This window comes from Lepidochelys olivacea, assembly GCF_965140295.1.
Source record: "Lepidochelys olivacea isolate rLepOli2 genome assembly, chromosome: 21".
Lineage (NCBI taxonomy): Eukaryota > Metazoa > Chordata > Testudines > Cheloniidae > Lepidochelys > Lepidochelys olivacea.
The window spans coordinates 15,644,386-15,664,566 of NC_140431.1; the positions used below are offsets into that span (position 1 = coordinate 15,644,386).

Sequence of the window (20,181 nt, forward strand, 5' to 3'; positions counted from 1 at the left end):
CAGGCTCAGGTTGGCCACCCCTGCTATAGAGCCTAGAAGCCTCAGTCATTGACTAGGACCCTACTGTGCCGGGCACGTAAAAAACAGAGCAAGACGACAGCCCCTGCCCTAGAGAGCATACAATCTACGTGTAGATGGATGCCGACGGACTGCAAAGTACAAGGAAGCCTTGAGACAGTGTTGTCTAAATAGACAAGACAGAGACAGGGTGGGGGATGGGGTAGAACACACCAGCAAAGTCTATAAGGTGATGGTGGCAAAGGTCACATAATTCCATATTTCTTCTTCTTCTTCTTCTGGGTGGATTTACTTAGGAGGGGACATATGGAATGAAGGGTGGGTAAGGGCAGGAGGGGCAGGTGAACAGACTGAGGTAGAGGGAGTGGGAGGGTTGGAGTAAACAGCCAACCAGCACAGGGCAGAGGACATCCAAAAAACATTTGACAGTTTTGACGGGAATAGGGTGACCAGATGTCCTGATTTTAAAGGGACAATCCCGATTTTTGGGTCTTTTTCTTATATAGGCTCCTATTACCCCCCACCTCCTGTCCTAATTTTTCACATTTGCTGTCTGGTCACCCTAGATGGGAATGTCCCCAAGTCCCTGCTGTGGCTGCTTCTGCTCCTACAGGCTGGAGTCTGGTTGGCTCCTCTCTGAAATTCTTCCTAAGGTCACGTGACGAGGGTGAGGGGAGGCACATGCCTTATTTCAATTTCAGACTAAAGCACCCAGAGGCACCCAGAGCTTTGGATGGGCACTTCTGGAGTGCACATGTTTATAAACAGAACAGCTGAGATTGAATGGGAGTTAGGTGCCTAACTCTCTCACCAGCCACACTCCCAAAACAAACCCCACCCTCAACCACAGCACCAGGAGCATCCAATTCCACAAGAGAACCGAACACAAGGCGTTGACCGGTGTAAAGGAGTCATTACCTCGTGACTTCAGTGTAGCCCTTGGCTGTAGCTACATGCAGAGCAGTAGCGCCTGATCGAGGCTGCTTTATATCCTCAAGCTTCCCACAGTTCAGCCACTGCCGTGCATCCTGAAGCATCTGTTGCTCTTCCTCTTTCCTTGCCAAGTCCAGGTCTACCCCTGTGGAAGCAGATCGCAGACGGAAAAACAATATCGAACCAAAACTCACCTGTACTTGGGCGTCAATTTAAAATGGAATAATTTTAACAAAATTTTTGGCCATTTTGCAATGTCTTCCACAAGCTCACTAACAGTATTTCCTGGGATGTAGGACAACTCCTGAACCACCCTCATTAAACAGAAACGAATTCACTGATTATTAATAATATGTAAAATTGAGAGACTCATTCACAAGCCAGCCCACAACTAATTGCTAGGTAAAGCATGAATCAGTTATGGGTGCAAGCACTGGGTCCTCAAAAATGCAGACCTAGCTTGAAAAACATCAAGCACAGCCTAAAGAACAGTCTAACAAACTGTATGAAACATGAATATACATTTAATCTATTGCATACAGCTGATGAGATACACCTCAGATGCCTCTTGCAAGGTTAAAAACCCAAAAAACTATTGATACATGAGCTTAACAACAGTCCATTCCTGCATGCCCAAAACTCACTGACGTCAATGTGTTGTACTGCAAAAAAATAGGTGATGCATTTAAGAGACCACAGAAATGTGAGCAGGCACGTTGGTGTGTGCCCACATGGACGGGAACAAGATTCATCACATTCCTATAATAATGGAGCCACTGATCCTGCCCCAAAGATCACTTAGGAACAAAACAGCCAACACAACATCTAAGCTGCATATGTGGGTTAAGGCTGGATTCATTCCAGTACACAGACTGCTCCAGCACCAACATCATTAGTAAGCTATGCAACAACGAAGCAGAGTTAAATGGCTCTCGTTTCCAAGGGAATGCAGTAAAACTCAGAAAAGGCTACATTTTCCATAGAAACTCCTGGCGAACCTTCTAGGCAGGCTTTCAAGTTTCTTCCCTAAGCAAGGCTTGAAAATTCCAGTCTCCCAGATGCCAATATCAAGTAGGAAATGGTGTCTGAGCATAAGGGCCCAGCTCAATTACTACAGACTTTAAGCTTCCATTTTTAAAAGTTAAGGCTCTAACCCTTATAGTAGCAGAGAAAACCTTCCAAAAAGGAAGGACTATAATGGTACCTTCCCCGGTCTGCAGATAAGCCAGGTTAGTATATTTATTGCTGTTTAGAACTTCGCCATCTTACACTGGTGCAACTTCCAGTGGAGATGTGCTGAGCATGCTTAACCACACCAGTGTAAAGATAGCCAGTCTAGTCAGGGCCTTGTAGAGGGAACACTTAGGCCTTGTGTGCCCGAGGGGGTTATACATCAACATTAGGACTCTACCAAATTCACAGTCCATTCTGGTCAATTTCATGGCCAGAGGGTTTTAAAATTGGTTAATTTCACGATTTCAGATGTTTACATCTGAAATTTCATGGTGTTGTAACCATAAGGGTCCTTACCCAAAATGGAATCATAGGGGGGATTGCAAAATTGTTGTGAAGGGGGGTCCCAAAATTGACACCCTGACTTCTGTGCTGGGTTCAGAGCTGGGCTCTGAAGGCAGCACCCTCCCAGCTTCCTGCAGTTAAAGGAGGTTCCTGGAGATGGAGGTGAGTAGGATCTCCCCCACGCTGCTGAGCGCACCCCAGCCGGGGGCTCCTGGCTAATAGCCCATGCCAGGGACTGATTAAGTCAGGGGCCCCTGGCCAATTTGTGGGCCCCCAGGAAAAATGGGTGCCACAGCCCCAGAAACAGCCCCAGGGCAGAAGCCCCTATCAGGTCACCCTGACCCCCGGACGGAGCCGCAGGGGAAGAAGCCCCGAGCCCAGGTGCCATGAGCCCTAGCTGGAGTGGTGGTGGTGGTGGTGAGGAGATGGAAGCCCAGAGACCATGCTGCCCTGGCTGGAGCTGCTGGTGGGGTGGTGGAAGCCCCGAGCCCGAGCTGCCCCAGCTGCAGGCACCGGGAGCGAAAGCCCCAGCCCAGCAGGAGCCACTGCGGGAGGAAGACCCAAGCTTGGCGCCTGGTGCTGCAGGTGGAGTCGCGGGGATGGAGGGGAACAGAAACCCAGAGCCCAGCTCCTGGGCTGCTGCCGTGAGAAGTGAGGGCATATCACTCATTTCTGTGCTGCCTCTGCAGGTGGGTCTGATCTCCCCACCAAGAGCAGCCGTGCAGAGGAAGGACAACTCCTGTCCCTCCCCAGCATGGCTGGAATAGCAGCTAGGACCCCTGGGTTCCCAGCAGCAGGGGAGATCAGATTTCATGGGGGAGGGCTGATTTCACAGTCCATCACACATTTTTCACAGCATTGAAATTGGTAGGGCCCTAATCATCATAACTAGCACCAATGCTTTTCATTGATGTAAAAAGCAACTTGCACCAGTGCAGTTTACCTTGCTTTGAACCTGGCATAAACTGCAGAGACATAAGACGCTTTTTAAAACCGTGCAGCTGCTATAAAACCCCAGCGCAGACAAGACCTTTGCCATTCCCAGCGGAGAAAAATATCAAATGCAAATCCAAGTTGCAATAGTTTTTCTTGTTAGGAATAACAGGATGGCAACATTATAACAGACCTCAGTGAAGTTAGGACTTCACAGATACCAACTGGCTGGATAAAAATCAATTAGTTGGTTTAAAAAAACAAAACTTTTATTCAAATTGGATTTGTACTTAAATACATTTTTCTTCTTAAAAATAAACATAAGTTGTCATTATTTCATCTTCAGTTTTAAGGCCTAAATTTACTATAATTATTAAAATCATTTAAATTAAAGAAAAAATATTCAAACAGGACTATTGCTGCCAAAGTTTTAAATACAGTCAAACCACTGAACTTGAAGTCACTGGCTAAGCCCCTACAGCCAGAGTTTGCCGAAACACTAAACCAGCTTTTGACAAGAGTAGCCTTGTCTGCACATACAGAGAAAATTTTCATCACTTCAGTTTATTCAATTAGTTCAGTTCAATGACGATTTCATTCAGAGTTGAGAAACCAACTGGGAGTTGAAAAAGCAGGGAAAATACCCCTTTCAATCAATGAATAAAAATCATGCGAGAGGATGGTATTTACTCTTTCTAAAATCTTGCAGGACACGCTGACCAGACACAATCAGCTCAATTCATTAACAACGGACAGCACTTCTGTTTAATAAATCAGCATCAAATGCAAAACATGTTTTGGGAAACTGACTTTTTCCCCTATATATCCCGAACTTTAAGGTACTTTAATAAAGACAATTTTAAAATGCTGTGGGTGCATTTAATTGAATTCCAATCTCCATCCAAACGCAGCTTGACAAATCACGAGTGAAAAATAATCTAGTCAAGAAATGAGTCACCATTTTCGAACCAAAAAATATTAAGAATCTGAATAAATGCAAGCTTTATAATTGCTTAAATAAATGTGTATAAATGATATAGTGTATCATCCTGGTTAGTAAAAAGTACCATATTTAATGTAAAGGCTGTTTTAGTTGCAAATCAGCATGTTTTCATGGTTATCAACCAATGAGAATCAACCCTTGATTAGAAAAGTAACGCAAAAGTACAAGTGCAACACAAAATTAAAACAAATTATTTAAATCAAAATTTTGTGGCTGATGATTTTAAATCAGTGATTTAAGTCACTAATTTAACTCAATCGACTCTGGATATCAGAGACCTGAATTTAACTTCATCTGAGAGTAAAGAGATCCTGTACGACGCATCATCATTTTCAACCATTTTGGTATTTTGTCTTCTTTGCACAAGCCCTTTTACAGAGGATGCAGAATGGAAACAAAGTATTAGTAATTTGTGAACTATATCACAATGTGTTTTGTACCATTATTCTAATGCCCTGCCATCAAAGTTAAATTGTTCTGCTACTCCTTGGGCCAGATTTCAGTTTCATCAAGACATCTAGTATATCCAGTTTCCTTATAAAGCCCCTGAAAGGAAGCATGTTCAAGTGCACAGCTGGCTTACCTTGTTTCTTTACTTGTTCCAGAAGCAGGTCCTTCATGGCTGCTTCCTCTGCAAGGTCAGATGGGACTTCACCTTCACTGTTCACAGCAGCCACGTTGGCTCCATGCCTGAGCAAGTATCTACACAAATTGGACCCATACTGATGTATCAGACTGTTACCAGAATTGAAATTCATATATGACTGAACAGCAGAACAGAGTATCTGGTTTTCTGAATCAAGTGAGGTCCCAAATGAGACTGCTCTGTAAGCCTCTCAGTTTAGAACTCCTGCTACTCTTCCACAGCAGCCCATGCAAACAGTTGATATACTCCTATTTCTATACAGCCAGTTAAAATGCCTCTTTCATGTATGAACATGGTCCTACTTACACTTTTAAAGGAGTTTTGAAGTAACAAAAAAACAAACAAGACTGATCTTCATTATGGTCTTCCACTTCCCTTTTTATAAGTGAACCAAAAGTTCATACAAGAGCAGGCAATTCCTCCTTCAGCCTGCATGTCATTGAAGAATGTGACAGACTAACAAAGTTCCAGGTTAAAGGTCTTACAAGTTAGGGAGGGAGTGGCAGGAAAAATATTGTTTCCTTATTTTCATCCCCTTTCGGAAAAGCTTATTTGAAATTTGTGAAGCTTATCTAGCATTGAAAGCGTCTCCAGAGGAGGAAGCCTAAAGTGAACACAACGTAAAGGCAAGTTTTAAACAGTACCTGGAAGCTTCTCTATGCTCTGGATTTAGACATGAAAAAACACAGTAGCTATTCCCCAAACTCTGCACATTCACTGATCTTATTAGCTCCATGATATCTTTGACGGGGTTTTAGGATATGCAAAAATTGCATTGATATTTGACACCAAGTTTATCATTTTATACTTGAGCTTTCCCCTAAATGTCCTCTATCAAAAATGTTACACATCTTTGTCTAAATGTTCTTCCTCATCCAAAAAACACCTTCCTTAACCCTTTGCCAGTGAAAATTAGCATTCCCCGCCACTCACCATCAGTGCAATGGTGCAGAGTCTGCATGGGCCACTCAGGAGAAAGGCCACCGATGAGAAGTCAGGAGTATCTGAACTGTAGTGGACATTTCTTGGGTTAGGATAGTGCATGGAGCAGAGATTGAAGAAAAAATTGCTAATTTCTATTTGCCTTGGGTATGAGCCAGTCTGCTTTTCAGAAGCACAGCTCAACCAAATGAGAACCCTATTGCTTAGTTTTGCAATATTTTGATTCCAACTATTCCGCTTTCCTAAACAGATCCTCACAGTAACTGGCTGGCTTAGAATAACAAATCTATTATCATAACATCTCCCCCAATGCAACTAGCATTATTGGTCCCATGGGCTGGAATGAATACCATGGTCAATTGCAGAGTATCAGTTCTCTCAGCACACTTAGTGATTCCAAGTACTGAAGTCAGAGTAATCTTGAGGACCAAGTCACTCTATGATCTTACCTTCACCAAATTAAGCCTACTTTAATTCTGAATGAGTGTCCACACAGATGCAATTTAAATCCACACCTTTATATAATTTGTATTAACTTTCCTGAGTGTCTCCATGTAGACAAGCCTTTTGTTTTTAAAGTAAAATATTTTTTAAAATCTACTGGACAAAAAAAAAAGTCAGTAAGATTTAGCACTCTCTATTTTTGCATTTACATTTGTTAATTTACAGTATTTGTAATCAAAGATTAACAAATTAAGGCCAGAAGGGACCATTAGACCATCCAGTCTGAACTTGTGTGTAACATGACAGAGAATTTTGCCTAGTTATCCGTGTTGAGCCCAATCACTTGTGTTGTACCTAAATGTTAAAGAAAACCCAACACAGCAACACCCATTTTAACTGGGTTAAGTAACACGTAGTTACTTTTACTTAGTCCTCCATCCTTGTCAGACAGCATACAAATAATGGGAACATGCAACCCGGATTTGAAGAAAACAGCGTTAGCATACTGGGGACACTGCAGCCCAAACATCTCCCCTTCATGCCTTTTGAGCAGTGGTACTCCAAGGACCTGTCTACATTAGGAACATTTTCAAGCGGACACCAATATAGTTATCCTGCAAACCGCTAGTCAGAGGTGCTGCATGGGTATAAAAAGCAAGGCTTTATACTGGTGCTGCTTAATCCAATAATTTAACCACTTTACACTTGTGCACTGTGTCTGACAGTAGGGGTATAAACTGGAGTAACAGCATCAAGGTAATTATATCTTTTATGTTTTTCAAATGTACACCAGAAAAAAATCTTTGCAGTCCCAAAGCCCCTCTGTAAAGTTTAAAATTCTGCATGCTTTCCATTTTGAAGGGGGAGGGGCACAGCTGCTCAGCAAAGTAGTTGAGGTGAAGCTGATTTGTGCTTTATTAGTGTGACCTGAAGAAGAGCTCTGTGTAAGTTTGAAAGCTGGTCTCTCTCGCCAACAGAAGTTGGTCCAATAAAAGATATTACCTAACCCACTTCGTTTCCCTAGTGTGCACATTGTCAGTCATTGTGTTTCTGTTTTGCTCATCAGGTTTTAACTTAGACATCTGACATTGCATTAAGGACTTCAGATGCAATTATCAAAAGGCAGACTGGTGTCATCTTCCACCCAAACCCCTATAATCAATAGCAAAGACTAAGAGCAACCTATCTTCTCTCCTTTTAACTTAGCTTTTCCAGATCTGCTGTTCTGAGTCACATGGCATCAGCCCTCCATATGCCAGATCTGAGGAGGAGGGTGTGGAATTTGTTATTGTAAATACCCATGACAGCTTGAAACTCACTCACTCTGCTATATTCAGATAGCCACAGGATGCAACAGCGTGAAGGGGGGTCCAGCCCTCATTATCCTGCTGGTTTACACTGGCTCCATTTTCTACCAGGAACTTCACCATGTCCAGGTTCTCGTCTATACAGGCCTATGGGGGAGGAAGCAGGTGGTGTTAAGTATAGTAAACAACTTCCATTTTCGGTTTACTAGCTGTAAGTGATACCTAGGCTTCACACCCACATTATGCCTGCTCACTGATGTCTGTCTACCTGACAGCTTTGCCTCTGATACCTCTATACTGGTTTGTCCTGTTCCCTCCCTCCCCCATACACACCCTGCCTCAGAGGAAAGGATCATGCTGTAAAATGATCTGTCTATACTCATCTTAGGTATGGCATTAGATTCCTTTAAGCAAGGCAACTTGTAGATTTATTTAGATCCTGATGTTCCAGAAAAGTTTCAATGACATGAACATCAGGACAATCCAGGAAATAACTATTGCATTAGGGTCGTGCAGTCCAAGTATGAGTTCAGGGAAATTAACAGTCAAACATGCAGGAAAATCAGAACTTCTGCACATGGGATATTTGCCCCTTTATACAGATGACTCCGTAGTGAAAATGAAATTTTTCTGAAAAGTGATGACATAAAAATGTCATATTGTTACTCAAACTCATTTATTAAGAGTAGTTTTTGCTTACCTTACTGACTAAAATTAAATCTGACTATTCCTGTTAGCACTACAGAATCCAAACAGCTATTTAAGAGAGAGTGGGGTTCTAGTTTAGCATGTGTATCAATGCTACTAGATTTCAACTGCAGAAACTTCAGCTATGGAGGTTGCCAGAAAGAACCAGCTTGACTTTCAGATCCCAGGCTAAGACTGCAGAGCTGGGTGTAAGGACAAATGTTTTTCCATGTAACCTGAGCAGATCTGGCATGGAAATCATTTAGACAGACAGACATAGAACCTCACAAAACATTTGTACAATCATGTTTCAGGCTGGATCAGCACTTAAGGTTCCATTCCACTGTGAAGATGATTTTGACCAGCAGTGCCCTACTTGATATACAGAGTGGAATTCTTCTGATCAGTTTTACGCAAATTGGACAATGTTTCAAATATACACTAGCTCGCAAAAGAGAATGAATACTTGGAAGTTAAACACTTTATCCCTTCATTGCTCAAAAGTAGCTGGACTCATTTGTGATTCTCTGTTGTGTTCTTGTTTGTGCTTATCAAGAAGTCCTTTTAACTTTTTTTGGCAGGGGAAGAAGTAGATGGAAAGATAAAACGAGTCACTTGGAGGCCAGAGGTGTAATAAGTACTGAAGGATTACACACCTCCTATGTGCACATATATGGGTGCTTGGCCTCTGGCCAGACTGATCATCTGTAGGCCATGGCTGCAAGCTTCTTAAGGTCCCTAATGAAGTCACCACGGCATGTTTGTTGCGATACACAACCTGCAAATAGTCACTTTGTCCTTTGAACAAAAAGCCACTTCACTACTAAAAAACAGAGAAGAAAACACATCTTTTGAAGTGAAATAAAAATACTATGAGGTTCACTTCATAAGCATATTCATTCCTCACACATCTAAAATAAAAAGCCTGCATTCTGTAATTAAACTATAGCAGATTGTGGGCCAGGAGGTCATTTATTAAATAGTTAGGACTCTTACCACTCATGTCCACCCAGTGGTATCTGCGTACTTTTACCAGCATATTTGCTCTTTCAGCAAGGAGCCTATTTTGAAGCTTTGTTAAGGACACACTCAACTGATGCTAAGCTAAGTAGTCCGGAAGGGAGGTCTTCAAAAAAAGGTGACAAAATTCTTAAGCTTTCCCATCTCATGGGATACACATCGTTCCTGTCTCTAGCCTGCAGTGAAGCTGCCCTTTTTAAAGGAAAAAGATCCTGCTGTCTAATGATTTGCACCTGAATGGAGATGGGGCGGCTGGAGGAATTTTTCCTTGGTAGGATTTTTTATTACAACCCACTCCCTACCCTTTAAAGCCCTGAGGCATAAGGTGGAGGGTGTCTTACGCTAAGTCCACACTACAGCTTACGTCAGCATAATTTAGGACGCTCAGGAGTGTGAATAAACCACCCCCGACCCCACCCCCAGCGACATCAGCGCTTATGTCCGTGTAACTTATGAGAACAATGCTATGTTAGTGGGAAAGCTTCTCCGACCAAAGTAGCTTCTGCCGCTCACAGAGGCGATTTTATTATGCGGACGGGACAGCCCTCTCCCACTGGCATAGAGCTCTTCCCCAGACGCACGGCAGCAGTGCAGCTGCATTGGTGTAGTGTGTGCAGACAAACCCTCGGCTCCTTAGTATTCTCCACGCCCAGCCAGTACGCTCCCCCTCTCTAAAAGCATCAACACTGGACTGGCAAGCAGAGAAGGCGCAGGTGCAGCAGCCTGATCTGTATGTGGAAAAGCAGCTCCCACGGCTCAGAAGCAAGAACTGCATACACTTGGCCATGATTCCTGTGCAGCCCAAAGGTCACTGCACTCGGTCCTATTACAAGATTTGGAAACATCTACCAATTATGAAAGGAAAAAGCCTCATAGGTCATTTTCTCAAAAAATCCACTAGCATTATCCAAAATCAGAGGTATACAAAGAGCATTAGATAGCATGAGAATAGTTACAGTCACCTAAACAGCTTTAACTCTGCCTCTGCATTTAACCAAGAACCACAAAAACCAGGAGACAATCCTATATACTGCAAAATACACCTCTTCGTCACATCACTTACTCCAAAAGTAAGACTATATACCTGGACTATCCTACTCGACAGACAATGCAATATCGGAGTATTCAATTTCAACTAAAGTATATTCTCTTTTTATTGCAACAAGCTATTCCTGGATTACTTTAGGTCACAAGCAGTCACCCAAAAGAGATTTGTTTTCAGATCTCTTCCCCAACGTGACCACATTCCAGACAACCCTCTCACAGTATATATACATTTTCCACATATAAGAAGTGTTATACATGTCTCCAACTCTCAGTAATTTTTGTGGGCTGGACAGAAGAAAAAAGGAAGTTACACGAGAGCAGAACAGGGAGGATTGATTTAAATCACACATTTTAATCATGATTTAAAATCAGCAAATAGGAAGCCTTGATTCAAATGACTGATTTTAAATCTTGTTTTGCATTTGCATTTTTTAAGTTATTTTCTTAGAGAGAGACTCTCTCACTGTTAGTAACAATTAACCATGTTGAGAGTCTTTTCACTACATTTGGTATTTTATTTGCTAACTAGGAGGATAAACAATATCTATACACATTTAAGCAATTATAAAGCTTAATATACACCTATTCAGAGTCTCAATTTTTACAATTTTGTATTATGTTAGAAAATTATGAAAGACTCATTTCTTATTTACTAGATTTTTTTAACTAGTGATTTGTATTAAGCTGCATTTGGATGGAAACTGGAATGGATGGAAACCTATTAATTATCATACACAAGAGAAAAGGGATTAAACAAAACATTGAGTTTGAAATTAAGGATTTCCTATTAGTTAAAACTACCTTAAATGTGCTGGATACTTGACAAAAATTTGCAACTTTGAGTGCTTATGCAAAACAACTTAATTTCAAACTCAAAATATTTTACGTTTTGTTTATTTCTTTTTCTCCTGTATATCCTAATCAGCAAATTTCCAAACTTTGGTATTAGTTTTCTAGTGTTTCCGCCATGAGACTAAACAGGCCCAAGTCTCTATGCTCTAAACACTGAACCATGTTTAACATTGTACCGTGAAAGGGTCACATTAAAACCTTTGACTCTGGGACCATTTATTCCATTGAATTTAGCACACAAGAGTCCTCTTCAAGACTTTCATCAAAATGCCTCCATTATACACCAATTCTACCTAGCACACTTACAGTTCTGTGCACAAATGTTAAATTAAGTTGAGCTGGAGGCAGAATGGAAGGTCATTATCTCTTCTTAGGGGACAGGTGAAATTAAGTCTGGGGAAACCTGAATTAAAGAATAGACAATAATAAGCTTAGCCTTCAAAATTCAAAGATACCATCCTAAGCGCAAGATAAGATTCAAGATATCCCCACCCATGTCTCAATAAGTTATATTTACAAATTCAAGTCCATGTTACCTAATTTTTCATGTGGGAATGTACATATAAAAAAGAAGTGGAAGGTTGGACATATGACCAGGGAAGAGTATAAAAATATTGCTCGGGCATGTAGGAATGAAATCAGGAGGGCCAAATCACACCTGGAGCTGCAGCTAGCGGGAGATGTTAAGAGTAACAAGAAAGGTTTCTTCAGGTATGTTGGCAACAAGAAGAAAGCCAAGGAAAGTGTGGGCCCCTTAATGAATGAGGGAGGCAACCTAGTGACAGAGGATGTGGAAAAAGCTAATGTATTCAATGCTTTTTTTGCCTCTGTCTTCACTAACAAGGTCAGCTCCCAGACTGCTGCGCTGGGCATCACAACATGGGGAATAGATGGCCAGCCCTCTGTGGAGAAAGAGGTGGTTAGGGACTATTTAGAAAAGCTGGACGTGCACAAGTCCATGGGGCCGGACGAGTTGCAACCGAGAGTGCTAAAGGAACTGGCGGCTGTGATAGCAGAGCCATTGGCCATTATCTTTGAAAACTCGTGGCGAACGGGGGAAGTCCCAGATGACTGGAAAAAGCCTAATGTAGTGCCAATCTTTAAAAAAGGGAAGAAGCAGGATCCTGGGAACTACAGGCCAGTCAGCCTCACCTCAGTCCCCGGAAAAATCATGGAGCAGGTCCTCAAAGAATCAATCCTGAAGCACTTAGAGGAGAGGAGAGTGATCAGGAACAGTCAGCATGGATTCACCAAGGGAAGGTCATGCCTGACTAATCTAATCGCCTTCTATGATGAGATTACTGGTTCTGTGGATGAAGGGAAAGCAGTGGATGTATTGTTTCTTGACTTTAGCAAAGCTTTTGACACGGTCTCCCACAGTATTCTTGTCAGCAAGTTAAAGAAGTATGGGCTGGATGAATGCACTATAAGGTGGGTAGAAAGTTGGCTAGATTGTCGGGCTTAACGGGTAGTGATCAATGGCTCCATGTCTAGTTGGCAGCCGGTGTCAAGTGGAGTGCCCCAGGGGTCGGTCCTGGGGCCGGTTTTCTTCAATATCTTCATAAATGATCTGGAGGATGGTGTGGATTGCACTCTCAGCAAATTTGCGGATGATACTAAATTGGGAGGAGTGGTAGATATGCTGGAGGGCAGGGATAGGATACAGAGGGACCTAGACAAATTGGAGGATTGGGCCAAAAGAAATCTGACGAGGTTCAATAAGGATAAGTGCAGGGTCCTGCACTTAGGACGGAAGAACCCAATGCACAGCTACAGACTAGGGACCGAATGGCTAGGCAGCAGTTCTGCGGAAAAGGACCTAGGGGTGACAGTGGACGAGAAGCTGGATATGAGTCAGCAGTGTGCCCTTGTTGCCAAGAAGGCCAATGGCATTTTGGGATGTATAAGTAGGGGCATAGCGAGCAGATCGAGGGACGTGATCGTCCCCCTCTATTCGACATTGGTGAGGCCTCATCTGGAGTACTGTGTCCAGTTTTGGGCCCCACACTACAAGAAGGATGTGGATAAACTGGAAAGAGTCCAGCGAAGAGCAACAAAAATGATTAGGGGTCTGGAACACATGACTTATGAGGAGAGGCTGAGGGAACTGGGATTGTTTAGTCTGCAGAAGAGAAGAATGAGGGGGGATTTGATAGCTGCTTTCAACTACCTGAGATGTGGTTCCAGAGAGGATGGTTCTAGACTATTCTCAGTGGTGGAAGAGGACAGGACAAGGAGTAATGTTCTCAAGTTGCAGTGGGGGAGGTTTAGGTTGGATATTAGGAAAAACTTTTTCACTAGGAGGGTGGTGAAACCCTGGAATGCGTTGCCTAGGGAGGTGGTGGAATCTCCTTCCTTAGAAGTTTTTAAGGTCAGGCTTGACAAAGCCCTGGCTGGGATGATTTAATTGGGGATTGGTCCTGCTTTTGAGCAGGGGGTTGGACTAGATGACCTCCTGATGTCCCTTCCAGCCCTGATATTCTATGATTCTATGATTCTAATTATGCCTGGAAATCTTGTACGATCAATAAGAGTCAAGAAAAGGACTTACACAACATTTTAAATGTTTCATGGCCCATAATTTTAGCCGACTAGATTTGCAGGGAACAACTTGTAGTATGGGCTTTGAGATAAAAGTTAACTTGGCAAAAATTACACATTTGTTGCTTGTGTAAAATTACTTTGTTATTCTGTTTGAAGTTTTACCTGAAAGGTAAACTTTAAACAATTTACTTTACAATCAGGAGAATGTACTCATCTTGTCTACACTGTATGAGTTAGACAGAAATAGAATAGAGTTTTTGTTTATCATCTGAACTACAAAAATAGCCACCGGTAACTATAACTGCACAGATTGGGCTTCAGCTATGAGAACTGAAATGGTCCTCACTCAAACAACTAGATTAACTGGGCTCCAAGAAAACTTTCTAGATGCAAAAAAAGGGGGAAAAATGCATTCTTTGGAGTCTCTGTCTCGTACTGGCCTTGAATTTATCATCCTGCACGATTCCTGTGGACTGCAAGCTGGAAAAAGAAGGGATAATGGGATAAATCTCCACCTGTTCCTGCAAAGAATTCTACAGCATAGTAATTTGATTCGTCTGGGTAGTGTAGGATAAAACAATAGGTAAAGAAAGGCTACAAAGCTGTGCTCGCCAGTTGGCATCCACTTGCCACCCCAAAAGTGGCAATATTTGCCTGGGCGATGTATGCATGCATGCTGTTTGAGCATTCCAGGATGTAAAAGTTTATTTCAATCCATAATGTAGGAATGATGCAGCCTTTCAAATCCAAACAAAGCAATCCTCACTCCAGCCCCGTACATCTAGATGTCATTGCGCAGTGTTATAAAATCATGCAATGTGACGACATTGCTTAGCAAATATTTATTTTTTAAAATATTAGCTAGCTATGGGGAAGAACAGAAGTGAGACCAGGTTCAGTGATGTGTATGATTTCTAATGAAGTGAGGTTGAATAAGGATTAGCAGTTATAATTTCTTACATGCAACTACCGGTAATTGAAATGCACAAGTAGCTTTTGTAATAAATACTTATGTAACTGTAATTCTATAGGTCATGATTTTCAGGAGGGACTTTGAGGCCCTACTTGACACCTTACAAAGGGGTCTGTTTTTCAGAGGATGGGTGCTCGGCACTTTCTGAAATTAGGCCAGTTGAGGGTGTCTCCTAAGATGGGCTTCCTAAAAACTAAGTACCTAAAATTGTTAATCACTTTGGAAAATCTTGGATACTGTCTCTACATGGAGAAAACTCACAGGAGCACATGCATATGAGAGAGAATATTCATCTGAAATTACAGGAATGATTTTGGGTAAGATGAACACAAACACCTATAATCTTATAAAAATGCTATTGAGCACAAGTCATCAGGACCTTGCAGTTATATTTCTTTGTAAAGATAGTACCACAGACAGTACGACAAAATGCCATACTGCAGCACTGGTTCCATACACGTTCAGAAGGAAGAGCTTCATCCTCTGAAACACCCCTTAGATTTCTTTGGTGGCCTCTTCAAGCGCTAACAGTCCTTCATGATGACATTTTAGGAGATCCAAGTTAAGAGCCAGAAGTGATATGGCTATAGAAAGAGTCCTCCCCTTTGATCTGAAGCAGTGTTTCTCTTTAGGAACACATCAAAAACATTACATCAAACTGAGCAATAATGTATTAATAAGGCACACAGCTTTCAACTTCGCCAAAAGAAGCTTAGCATAGAAATAGAAAACACTGGTTTTTAGCTGGGCAATTATTTTGTATGAAATGAGGAAGACAAGGCCCCCTAGCTACACCATTTACTGAATTTTGTTTTCTTGTGTACGGAAAAGTAAAAATAGTCAAGAATTCGCACTTTTTAGCTTTAGACAATCTGACAATCCACTTACAACATTGCTCAAATGTGAAAACACTGCAAATTTCCTCTAGAGCAGGCTAAAGTACAGTAGTTACAATGTGTGATAGTGTAAAACTTGCCATTTTTTAAACTGTACCTTTACCCTTTTGGTTTTTTCACTTGTAAAAAGTATAAAATATAGCTTGCACTGGGATGGGAGAGGAAGGAGAGAAAGAATGGATACCGTCTATACTGTTCACTCTAGCCCAGAGGTTCTCAAGTTGTGGGTCACAACCCCATTTTAAAGGGGTCACCGGGGCAGTGTTAGACTTGCTGGGCCTTGGGGCTGAAGCTGAAGCCTGAGCCCTGCTGCCCAGGGCTGAAGTCAACGTACAAGGGCTTCAGCCCAGGGCAGTGGGACTCAGGCTCCTCCACCCAGGGTCATGTAGTAATTTTTGTTGGCAGAAGGAGGTCGCAGTGCAATGAAGTTTGAAAACTGCTGCTCTAGCCTAAGATTTTCGGCAGGGCTGACCTTAGAAAGGAGCCAGCATTGGCCTCTTATGTGGGTAAAAGTACTAGTGACCCATATATTTTTATTGGCAGCTACTTCATTCGAAATGCTTTTTACAATTAACAAAAAGTACTCCTTTTCTTTTTACATTAAGTATATTATTTGATACTTTAGTGATTCTCACCACAAGTTACATGCAGTGCCTAGAACTAGGACTGCAACAAGGCTTCCATTCAAAGGAAGATCGCTTGTATGCTTCAAGTCTCTGGCATTTCTGGGTAACTTCTATCTGCACCTCCTTGTGTTCTCTCTGGTCCTGGCAGGGGACCAGACCCCCTAGCAGAAAACAAAGTAAGAAAGGATACAGCCGTGGGTAAGAGAATGTATATAAGGAGGAAGGACAGTGTGGATAAGAGTCTAATAGGTTATACTGGCTGTAGAATGACCGTGCCTAATAGGGTACAGAATGTGAGCGAGGCCAAACAGCAAAAATTAAGATGTTTGTACACCAATGCGAGGAGCCGAGGTAACAAAATGGAAGAACTAGAGCTACTGGTGCAGGAAGGGAAACTAGATATTCTAGGGAGAACAGAAACAGGGTGGAATAGTCGTCACGACTGGCGTACGGGTATTGAGGGGGAGGTGCTATTTAGGAAAGACCAAAATAAAGGCAAAGGTAGTGGAGTAGCATTGTAGATCAATGATGAGGTAGAATGTAAAGAAATAAGAAGCGATGGAATGGATAAGACAGAGTCCGTCTGGGAAAAAATTACATTGGGGAAGAAAACTATTAGAGCCTCCCCTGGGATAGTGCTTGGGGTGTGCTATAGACCGCCGAGATCTAATTTGGACATGGATAGAGCCCTTTTCAATGTTTTTAATAAAGTAAATACTAATGGAAACTGCGTGATCATGGGAGACTAACTTCCCAGATATAGACTGGAGGGCAAGTGCTAGTAATAATAATAGGGCTCAGATTTTCCTAGATGCGATAGCTGATGGATTCCTTCATCAAGTAGTTGCTGAACCGACTAGAGGGGATGCCATTTTAGATTTGGTTTTGGTGAGTAGTGAGGACCTCAGAAGAAATGGTTATAGGGGATAATCTTGGCTCAAGTGATCATGAGTTAATTCAGTTCAAACTGAACGGAAGGATTAACAAAAATAAATCTGCAACTAGGGTTTTTGATTTCAAAAGGGCTGACTTTCAAAAATTAAGGAAATTAGTTAGGGAAGTGGATTGGACTGAAGAATTTATGGATCTAAAGGTAGAGGAGGCCTGGGATTATTTTAAATCAAAGCTGCAGAAGCTATCGGAAACCTGCATCCCAAGAAAGGGGAAAAAATTCATAGGCAGGAGTTGTAGACCAAGCTGGATGAGCAAGCATCTCAGAGAGGTGATTAAGAAAAAGCAGAAAGCATACAGGGAGTGGAAGATGGGAGGGATCAGCAAGGAAAGCTACCTTACTGAGGTCAGAACATGTTGGGATAAAGTGAGACACGCTAAAAGCCATGTAGAGTTGGACCTTGCAAAGGGAATTAAAGCCAATAGTAAAAGGTTCTATAGCCGTATAAATAAGAAGAAAACAAAGAAAGAAGAAGTGGGACCGTTAAACACTGAGGGTGGAGTGGAGGTCAAGGATAATCTAGGCATGGCCCAATATCTAAACAAATACTTTGCCCCAGTCTTTAATAAGGCTAAAGAGGATCTTAGGGATAATGGTAGCATGACAAATGGGAAGGAGGATATGGAGGTAGATACTACCATATCTGAGGTAGAAGCGAAACTCAGACAGCTTAATGGGACTAAATTGGGGGGCCCAGATAATCTTCATCCAAGAATATTAAAGGAATTGCCACATGAAATTGCAAGCCCATTAGCAAGAATTTTTAATGAATCTGTAAACTCAGGGGTTGTACCGTATGATTGGAGAATTGCTCACATAGTTCCTATTTTTAAGAAAGGGAAAAAAAGCGATCCGGGTAACTATAGCCCTTTTAGTTTGACATCTGTAGTATGCAAGGTCTTGGAAAAAATTTTGAAGGAGAAAGTAGTTAAAGACATTGAAGTCGATGGTAAATGGGACAAAATGCAACATGGTTTTACAAAAGGTAGATCATGCCAAACCAACCTGATCTCCTTCTTTGAGAAAGTAACAGATTTTTTAGACAAAGGAAATGCAGCGGATCTAATTTACCTAGGCTCTATCCATGTCCAAATTAGATCTCGGCGGTCTATAGCACACCCCAAGCACTATCCCAGGGGAGGCTCTAATAGTTTTCTTCCCCAATGTAATTTTTTCCCAGATTACCTAGATACCTTGCCACATGGGGAATTATTAGTTAAATTGGAAAAGATGGGGATCAATTTGAAAATTGAAAGGTGGATCAGGAATTGGTTAAAGGAGAGACTACAACGGCTCCTACTGAAAGGTGAACTGTCAGGCTGGAAGGAGATTACCAGTGGAGTTCCTCAAGGATCGGTTTTGGGACCAATCTTATTTAATCTTTTTATTACTGACCTCGGGACAAAAAGTGGGAGTGTGCTAATAAAGTTTGCGGATGATACAAAGCTGGGAGGTATTGCCAATTTAGAGAAGGACAGGGATATCCTACAGGAGGATCTGGATGACCTTGTAAACTGGAGTAATAGTAATAGGATGAAATTTAATAGTGAGAAGTGTAAAGTCATGCATTTAGGGATTAATAACAAGAATTTTAGTTATAAGCTGGGGACGCATCAATTAGAAATAACGGAGGAGGAGAAGGATCTTGGAGTATTGGTTGATCACAGGATGACTATGAGCCGCCAATGTGATATGGCTGTGAAAAAAGCTAATGCGGTCTTGGGATGCATCAGGAGAGGTAATTCCATTAGGGATAAAGAGGTTTTAGTACCGTTATACAAGGCACTGGTGAGACAGCACCCGGAATACTGTGTGCAGTTCTGGTCTCCCATGTTTAAGAAGGATGAATTCAAACTGGAACAGGTACAGAGAAGGGCTACTAGGATGATCTGAGGAATGGAAAAACTGTCCTATGAAAGGAGACTCAAGGAGCTTGGCTTGTTTAGCCTAACTAAAAGAAGGTTGAGGGGAGATATGATTGCTCTCTATAAATATATCAGAGGGATAAATACCAGAGAGGGAGAGGAATTATTTAAGCTCAGTACCAATGCGGACACAAGAACAAATGGATATAAACTGGCCACCAGGAAGTTTAGACTTGAAATTAGACGAAGGTTTCTAACCATCAGAGGAGTGAAGTTTTGGAATAGCCTTCCAAGGGAAGCAGTGGGGGCAAAAGATCTATCTGGCTTTAAGATTAAACTTGATAAGTTTATGGAGGACATGGTATGATGGGATAACATGGTTTTGGTAATTAAATATTCATGGTAAATAGGCCTAATGGCCTGTGATAGGATGTTAGATGGGGTAAGATCTGAGTTACCCAGGAAGGAATTTTCTGTAGTATCTGGCTGGTGAATCTTGCCCATATGCTCAGGGTTTAGCTGATCGCCATATTTGGGATCGGGAAGGAATTTTCCTCCAGGGCGGATTGGAAGAGACCCTGGAGGTTTTTTGCCTTCCTCTGTAGCATGGGGCACGGGTCACTTGCTGGAGGATTCTCTGCTCCTTGAAGTCTTTAAACCACGATTTGAGGACTTCAGTAGCTCAGACATAGGGGAGAGGTTTTTCGCAGGAGTGGGTGGGTGAAATTCTGTGGCCTGCGTTGTGCAGAAGGTCGGACTAGATGATCATAATGGTCCCTTCTGACCTTAGTATCTATGAATCTATGAATTGAGAGATCAAACTATGTAGAATTTAATTAACTGCTTACCAGTAAATCCTGAAATTGGGCATGTGTCACTCCTTTCCACGACACAAGTAGGACAGCCCATATTAATACTTTGAGAGAGTACCTTCGCTCCCCAGTACTCTAAAAGCCTCCTAATTGCCAGTTTACC

At 42.0% G+C, this 20,181-nt stretch overlaps 1 protein-coding gene across 6 annotated transcripts in view; it reads right to left on the minus strand.

The window, feature by feature from the left end:
• The window catches only part of PPP1R12B (protein phosphatase 1 regulatory subunit 12B), a 177,694-nt gene that overhangs the window by 131,226 nt on the left and 26,287 nt on the right, over window positions 1–20,181 (minus strand). For all 6 annotated transcript variants that reach the window (XR_014709168.1, XM_084611109.1, XM_084611108.1 and 3 more), the window contains exons 2-4: window positions 7,761–7,891; window positions 4,989–5,107; window positions 937–1,096 (exon numbers count right to left, since the gene is read on the minus strand). Coding sequence is in view for 5 of the 6 variants with exons in the window: in XM_084611109.1 (XP_084467235.1) it covers window positions 937–1,096; window positions 4,989–5,107; window positions 7,761–7,891 (410 nt within the window). In the remaining variant the exon portion in view is untranslated. The remainder of the gene's footprint in view (window positions 1–936; window positions 1,097–4,988; window positions 5,108–7,760; window positions 7,892–20,181) is intronic.